This window comes from Fragaria vesca, linkage group LG4 (assembly GCF_000184155.1).
Source record: "Fragaria vesca subsp. vesca linkage group LG4, FraVesHawaii_1.0, whole genome shotgun sequence".
NCBI lineage: Eukaryota > Viridiplantae > Streptophyta > Magnoliopsida > Rosales > Rosaceae > Fragaria > Fragaria vesca.
In genome coordinates, this window is record NC_020494.1 from 5793980 (window position 1) to 5802681 (window position 8702).

The 8702-nt window shown below is 39.7% G+C and overlaps 2 protein-coding genes across 2 annotated transcripts; one reads left to right on the forward strand and one right to left on the reverse strand.

Annotated features, from left to right (window-relative positions):
* Positions 1 to 3137: 3137 nt before the first annotated feature.
* Positions 3138 to 5349, forward strand: LOC101301284 (stem-specific protein TSJT1-like). The gene is made up of 4 exons (XM_004296541.1): positions 3138 to 3414; positions 3974 to 4214; positions 4340 to 4460; positions 4848 to 5349. The coding sequence occupies exons 1-4, from the start codon at positions 3215 to 3217 to the stop codon at positions 5036 to 5038; spliced, it is 753 nt and encodes a 250-aa protein (XP_004296589.1). The 5' UTR covers positions 3138 to 3214; the 3' UTR covers positions 5039 to 5349.
* Positions 5350 to 6372: 1023 nt separating this feature from the next.
* Positions 6373 to 6705, reverse strand: LOC101305460 (60S acidic ribosomal protein P2-4-like). Its single transcript, XM_004297930.1, has one exon. It carries the CDS (start codon positions 6703 to 6705, stop codon positions 6373 to 6375), a length of 333 nt encoding a protein of 110 aa, XP_004297978.1.
* Between the last annotated feature and the right edge of the window lie 1997 nt (positions 6706 to 8702).

Here is an 8702-nt window from a genome sequence, read left to right on the forward strand (position 1 = left end):
CTACTACTACTCTCTACTCTCTCTCTCTCTCTCTCTCTCTCTCTCTCTCTCTCTCTCTCTCCTCTCTCTCTCTCTCTCTCTCTCTCTCTCTCTCTCTCTCTCTCTCTCTCTCTCGTCTCTCACAGACTCCACTGCAATGAAGATGAGTTGATCTCAGACTGGAGTTTCAGTGGGTGTTCTCCATTTTCGGCATTTGATTGTGGTCGATTATTCGGAGCCTCAGAGTTGGGTTTCTCTATTTGGGACTATAAATATTTGATTCTTAGGGGAGATGGGTTGGTTTCAATTGGGGAAATTTGAGGTTTTGAAGCTGGGGTTTTCAATTTGGGAATTTTGAGGCAGATGAGTTGATTTTGTTTTGGAATTTAGATTCATAATTTCATAGCATGAAGAGTACGATGCAGCAAATGAGTTTAGTTTTTTTCTAGGATTAATTGGCTGGCTATGTTGGAAAACATACCAAGATCATCACTTTGAGCAATGCAAGACTCAGAACAAGTTCAACCAAGGCCAAAGAAAAGAAACCCAGAAAACATAATTAACCAGAGAAAATTATGGCCAATACCAGGTATATAAGCAGTGATTTCAAATCCAGAGATTAAGCGTACTCTGGCAACTTTACGTAAGATAGATATTTTATTTGTTTTTCATCGAAAACAAGGATGGCCTACGGTGCTATCTGAAGGGAACACTCTTTTTCGACTGCGATAAGTATGATTGCCGGGCCCTCTCCTCGTTCCGCCCGCTGGCCTATTGGGATAGTAGCCTTAGGGCTTTGCTTGCCCTTTAAAAAAAGCTCGGCCCGAGAAAGCGCTGGCAACAACAGAAAGGAAGGGGTCCATGTAGCTGCTGCGCCCGTCCTACCGCGGCTTCTGGCACGGAGTTAGCCAGGGCTTCTTCCTCGAGTCTTGTCATGATCGCGCACTCGACGAAAGAGCTTTACAAGCGGCATTGCCCTTCTTCACTCACGCGATATTGCTGGATCGGGCTTTCGCCCATTGTCCAAGATTCCCCACTTACAAAGCGTTTTCCCAACGATCCTGCCCCCACACTCCTCAGCAGAATGGAGTTACCGAGCGAAAGCATCGCCATATATTGGAGACAGCTCGCTCTCTCTTGCTCCCAGCTTCTGTCCCTAGTTTATTTGGGGCTGAAGCTGTTCTGACTGCCGTACGTTTTTTGAACCGAATACCTTCCTTTGGTCTTTTATTATTTTTTCGTATCTGACAAGACGGAAGGGATGGTTCTTTCATTGCATTGATAGAAGTCTAACTAGAAAAAGATCTCTCTATTACTTTGAGAAGAGAATCGTTGGTTTGACCGACCAGAGTCATTCTTTGATAAATGATCACTATGAGTCAGACTCAATAGAATTTGATCAATCCTTTTTTCTGTTGTTAAGGTGGAGAACTGAACCAAGAATTCTCTTTTTTTATCACCAATCGAATCATTGTTCGAGACCCTGTTGCTCCGATCTCCCCTACGCCTAGGACGTTGTCTAGGCCAAGAGCCATAGTTAGTTGTTGTTTCCATTTGGTTGTTTTTTTTCTTGTTGTTTATACCGACAAGACCCAGCCAGATGATGTCTGCTGGTTGGTAGTGAGAAGACTCTTAGTACCTGCATACCCAAAAGGGGGCGCTGATTAAAAAACAATCATTTTATTTAATTTTTTGCTCCCTCTTAGCAGAGGGAAAGGAGTCTATCTATCTGCCTAGCTTAGGTAGATTTCCAAGTAAGGATTATGAAGCCAATCCCAATCAATTGGGGGAGTTGAGGTGCCCAAGGTTCTGAAGAAAGGTAGCATCACACGAGCCAAAGATATTGTGTTCGACTGCAAGCTATGCGGCGGAGGCACCAAAGGTGTGTTGTTCTGGTAGTGGAACGTTGCACAAAAGCCATTACTTTACGTTCAGCTAGCACTAAAAAGGCTACTCCTAGTAGAAGTGGTAGAATTATTCCAAGTATTTCGGCTGGAACAGCTATGTACGTTTTCGATTTTCTATTCACTCATGATCTGGCACTTTTTTGGGCTCCTCGTGGAAAGCTTTGCGGTTAATAATCGAATAAGCAAGCCAATGCTTTAAAGCTCTTTAGTTCATCTCAGTAGAACAAGGAAAAAGCCTATGTGTTGTTTCTTCGTGGTCGTAACAATCACTTCAAGCAGTGGAAATAACAAAAGATGTGCTCCAAGTCCTTGGGCTGTTGAACAGAATTCAACCACACTGGAATGGATGGTACAAAGTCCTCCAGCTTTTCATACTTTTGGATTTCTAGTCGCCCTTTATTTGCTAAGCTAATGTAAAAGTATAACCTGTTGAAGCTCAAAGCTTACAATTCCCCACTCACTAACGCTCACAAGGAACGAATCAAACTCGCAACTTAAACGAAGGCTTCCCCAATGACACCAAACTCAATCCAAAGAGAGATGTGACAAGGAGGAGGACGATTAAAAAGAGACTGACCTGGAATCTTAGAGAAAGAAAGGAGACAGAGAAGGAACCTGAAATCTCTTAGAGAAATGAGGGAGAGAGAGAAGGGATCAACTGTTGTTGGCTGGGTTTTATTAGTTTGCAATTTGATATGTTTGATGTCTTCATTTAAGATCTAAGGGCTGAGACGATTTCGTCCCTTTTTGTCCCTTAAATTTAGTCCCACAGATGGGCAGGTCTGATATCTTTATTTATTATACTTTTAGTTCACAATCATATCCGCTTTCTTTCAAAAACATGCAATCCCTACTAAAAAAAAGGAGGATCAAATATGCAATATTAATGATGACATGAATTATCTTGTTATCAAGAATGGTTGTACTACACTACCCTTTGACATTTTAATTTGCTAGTTTTGGGCGTGTTTGAATAAAAAAAACTAGTATAAAATCTTTACATTAGAAAATCGATAATATTCTGAAAATTGAACAAAATCCAATGTAAACAAAACCTTAATGATTGTGGATTTTTTCCCGAAATGAAACCAGGGACCATCTCCTCTATACTTCCAATAAAACCAACATAACAGACATTATTACTATCATACCACGTAGAAGTCAATGTAATTTCTTGCAGAGTGATCAGGGCATGATCGGAAAATAAAATAAAAACCATCTCTAATAAAAACAAACCACAAACAAAATATCACATACACGCTGCTTTTTCTCTCCCCTTCTCTCATTTCCCTCTGGTGTTTGACTTGACTCTCATTTGATCGACGAAAATGCTCGCCGTCTTCAACAAATCGGTGGCGAAGTGCCCCGAGGCTCTGCAAAGCCCTGAACCGGGATCAGTCTCTGCTCTCAAAGATGGGTTCTTGGCCCAACACTTCGGTTCTCTCCACCCTTCTTCCGTCACCGTCAATCTTGGTTCTTCCGGCCTCTTTGCATATTCCAACGAGAAGCAAAACCCTCTGCTTCCCAGGTAAAAATGAATCCTACCCATTAAAGAATAGAAGCAAACAGTGACTACCCATGTCTTTGTTTTTGATCCTTTCATGTGGGTTTTGGTTGATCTGAGTTTTGCCATTTTTTGGGTTATTTGTTTTTACGATTGTAAAAAAATGTTTTGGGTTTTAGATATTCTGTGGAGTTTTTGGGTAAGAAAGTTTGGAGCTTGGCGTTTGATGATTGACTTTTTGGTAGATGATGAGTTTGTGTTGTTTTTGTATGAATATTATGGCTTAAGTTTTTGAAGGCCTTAGATGGCAATAGTGGCTGATCTGTATTATATTTGGTAATGTAGTCTTATCGTGGATTTTGTTTAGTTTCTGTGTTGATACTGTATGGTATTGATATTGATGGTTTTGGATAGGAAACAAAGAACAGATTTGGGTCTCTAGTTATTTTAATAACGAGATGCCGGCTTGTTAAATTATAAGAAGTTTTGAAATCCCAATTTGCGTGTGTAGTTCTTTGTTTCTGTTTGTCCTGTTGGCAGTTACATTTCGGAGGTTTGATATATTTGTTTCTGATGTTGTTAGGCTGTTTGCGGTTGTGGACGACATTTTCTGCCTGTTCCAAGGCCATATTGAGAATGTGGCTCTTCTCAAGCAACAGTATGGATTGAACAAGACGGCCAATGAGGTGATCATTGTTATTGAGGCGTACCGAACTTTGAGAGATCGTGGTCCTTATCCTGCTGATCAGGTTGTGAGAGATATCCAAGGGAAATTTGCTTTTATTCTCTATGACACTACTTCAAAGGTCTCGTTTGTAGCTGCTGTAAGTAAATTCTTTCTTACAAGGCCTGTTCCTCCGTATTTGTTTTCGACTTCCAAGAATCTCTTTCTCACTATCGTACTGATCATTAGCGTCTGTTACTGAGCTTACTATTTTGTCTTGTATAGGATGTTGATGGCAATGTTCCTTTCTTCTGGGGAACTGATTCTGAAGGCCATCTTGTTATTGCTGATGATGATGAAGTTGTGAAGAAGGGCTGTGGGAAGTCATTTGCACCATTCCCTAAAGGTATAAGTTTTCATTATAACACAATACTGTATATGGATACGTGATAATAGGGTTTGTGCATTATATCCTTAAAGTCATTTCTACTGTTTTAGTAATAGACAACTTCAATTATATAAATGTACATGAGCTAATGGAAAGTAAGAAAGGTGGAGATGTGGGGGCATAAAGGTGTTGTAGAATTGAAAGAAATGTGCATTCAATTACTTCACATTATTTGGCTGAGTTTCATCTCACAACTAGGATTTTGGGTCTTGCTTTCTGCTTCTGTTTCTTCTATTTTGAAGTAGCTTCACAATTTGGTTGCTGCAATCACTGCGCTTTTAAAATGACTTGTCAATATTTGTATTAGGCTGCTAACATCTTTTTCTGGTGGCCATCCTTTTTCAGGATGTTTCTTCACATCTTCTGGAGGCCTGAGGAGTTTTGAGCACCCCCATAATGAGTTGAAGGCAGTGCCAAGGGTGGATAGTTCGGGTGAGGTGTACGGTGCTACTTTCAAGGTTGATGCTGAGGTTAAAAAGGAGTCTAGTGGAATGCCGAGAGTTGGGAGTGCTGCTAACTGGTCTTCAGATTATTGAGTTCAAAACAAATTCCTCCGGCAAGGGTTCTGCTATCTAGTAGACCTCAAGGTAGTTCTGATCGGACTTTTTCTGGTGTCTACCATGACTGCTACCAAAGTTTATATTGTTCATGCATGTGAGACATGATTATTACATGTATCTTTAAGTCTGAGCCAAAGGGCCATAACCTTCTGGCAAAGAACTACAAATAATATTGCATACAGATAGACTTGCTGATACTGAGTATAGCTCTAAATTTAACTGTGTTTGCGCCTTTGCGGTGAAGTACAGCTTTTCAATGTGTTTGAGTGATGATCTCTACTTTTGAGATTGGAGCCAATTTTTCATTTTACTAGCAATGTGGTTCTTATTTCGAATGAAAACTAATAAAATTTCTTGTGAAAAAGAATTTCTGCCTAGGACTTAGCAATTGATGCTAGCACAGTTCCTGGTTCCACCTGGTATATTGAATTCCTTCACAATCAAACACAGTTGAAACTAAAGCTACCATATCAAGGAAAGAGTCATATTAGTAGCAGGTTCTAGTTGGATTCGGTTTACTTTTTGCTTTCTGGTTGGAATTGGTTTACTTCTTGCAAAGGGTTTTTGCTCTAGAACATGGACGCGTATCACTTGCTGTGTGCCGCTATGCTGTAATATGTACATTGTTATTTCACCTCAGTCCAGTTGCTCAAAAAGTGGTTATGGCTGTCCCATTGCGATTTCCATGACCTCCGTCTCAAACCCAACTGTCAACGGCACAGCACTAGCCTCTTTACCTGCCAAAGACGACCGACACTCAGTGAGTTAACCATGCACACTAGTGTTGGACGAAATGCCCAACTGAAATTTCAGCCTTCCCATTCTTGAGCTGCTATCAATTTCTCAGCTTCTTGTCTAGTGCTAGATTACCATGATATTGAGTGAAGATGAAGTGAAGCTAGCTCAATGCAAAGACTCTCTGTCTACAATCAGAGTCACCACGACCATTTGAAGCATGTTATCCAAAGAAGCTTTTCTTAAGGATATCAACCAAACCACTTCACCCTTCAAATACATATAGAAATCTAAACAAACCAAAAGAGAAAACTTGAATACTTGATATTATAATTTATAACATGGTTATATAATGGAGATGATGACCCAATAAATTTTGTGCAGCCCTAGAAAAACAAAAGTACAACATAGTTTGTACAATCTTTGGTATTTATTTTTATTATTGATTACTTGAACTATGTACAATCTTTGGTATTTATTTTTATTATTGATTACTTGAATACAAATGAAGGAGATATGCTACCATTATCCCAAATTCTGTAACATAAAAGAAATAACAAAACTACGAGAGGAAGTTAGTTGTCAGGGCCAAATAGATCGAAAATATCAGGTCCATCGTCCTCTTCTTCTTCTTCTTCTTCTTCATCCTTCTCTTCCTTAGTCTCCTGAACAACAGCAGGAGGAGCTGCAGCACTAGTGTCACCAACGGAAGGCACAGATGCCAACTTCTCTTTTCCAGATGCAACTAGCTCGTCGATATTTTTTCCATTGACTTTGGACAAGAACAACTCAATTCTGTGTCCATCAATCTCAGCTCCAACTGCTCCTAAAATTCTTTTCAGATCATCGGCAGAAGGATTGGTGTTCCCTCCCAATCGAGCGAGCATGTAAGCAGCAAGCACCTTCATCTTGTCTAACTTTTGGTTTCTTGGTTATGGCGTACTTGAATTATGAAGTAGAACTAAGGACGTGCTTTATATAGGGATATCAAGCAAATCCTTTTCCTTGTAGGCTAAGAAGAGGAAGGAATCCTTGGCCCCCCAAGTCATATGTGAAACTTATTCTTGCTAGGAAATCAAAACCTAGACCAACAAGGAAACTCATTGTTTTTTTTTTTTTTGTTCGTTGGAAACTAATTGTTGTAACTGGACTAAAACCATATAAGGAACAAATTATTACGTACAATTGACCAATAGAACTTGTGCCTATTTAACAAGGATGTACAATTGACCAATTGTCATGAGCTATATTTGCAGAAGAAATGCAGCTTTCTCTTTCATTTTCTTTTACCAGAAATATATTTTAGGAACACTAAACTACTTTTTTGGGTACTGTCCTAATGCCAAGAAACCATTGTAATATCAGAATACTTATCCATGTTATCCAACTTTTATGTATTGAATGAGAGCAGCTTCCATGAGTGAAGTACAATCCAAGTACCCCAATTAAGGGCTCCAAAGATTTTCAGTGAAGTACAATCCAAGTACGCTGATTACCGCCACAGCGGTCCAGTTTATGATCATGGAGGAGGAAATCCCAGTTTGGCTAGTAATAGTGCAATGGCAATCAATCTTTACATCGAAAATAAGTTTATTGAGGCTGACGCAGTACTAAATGAAATGCAGGACAGGGGCTTCAGGCCAACATCTGTTGTTTATGGAGCAAAGGCTGCTGCATTATGTAAGGAAAGGAAAGTTGTGGAAGCAGTGGAGGTGATTGAAAAGGAGATGGTGGGGGCGAACTGTGTTCCAACTATGGAAGTGTTCAGTATAGTGGTGGGAGGCCTTTGTCATGAAAATCAGTAAGTTCTGGCTATTGAGTTTTTTTTTTGAAGATGGAAAAACAGGTGGGTTGATTAGCTGACAAGGAAACTTATGGCGATTTGTGAGAGTAGATTACTCGAAGCAAAGCAGGAAATGCTTATTAAGTCAACATTGCCTTGTGCCTAAAATCTAAAATGCGGTTTTTCTCCTCACTAAATCTTATTAAGTTCCAAGGAAAATATCCAAAATAGATCATTCAGCCAAAGAAGTAAAGAGTACATTGTAAACCAATTAAGTTCAGACCTTATTGACACCTTTACACTAGGAAAAGATCGCTGAATGCTTCTTTTATCCAAATTGAAGGCGCCAATCTCCCGACTGATATATGTTTCCAAGGAATGGAAACTCACGATATTGCTTGTTGCAAAATAAATGCAGTTCCCTCCCACATCTTTGCTTTGGATATCACTTGGCCGAAGAGATAATGAACCACCATGTGACAAAAATACTACCTCGTCCCCCAAACTTGGTACCAATTTTAAATCTCCATCATGGGGATCAATCCTGTATATTTCAAAACCACTTGTCCTCATATATGTAAAGCGATTATCTTCATCAAACATATCAATGTGAAACTCACCATCACCACATTCTCCTTCGAAGTTGTCCCCTCCATCGTAGCCTTCGTCATTCTCTTCCTCTTCCACATCATTGCCACCACCACCATTCTCTTCCTCTTCCAGATTATTGCCACGATTTTCAACGTTGATGTTGTCTATGCTTGAAAATAGATCTAGTCTTTGTAGGATTAACAATACTTCATTATGGCATGTTGACTCTAGCAAGTGTGAGTTATAACATTCTTGCAGAAAGACCTCATAGTTACCATGATCTTCAACAATATCATCGATTTCACTGTGGTTTGGATTCACGTCATAGACCAACTTCAATTTTACGGACTGATCTCCAAAGTTCAACATCCGAGGAGTTGCAACGACGCCCATCTTATATTTACCCTTAACCAAGGCGTATAGCTTGCCACTAGAAAATAGTACATATATCAGTCAAAGTTCCATAATTTGCATCTGTTACCCGAAACACATTCCATTCTTTGTCTCCAGGTCTGCAAAGAACCAGTGTTT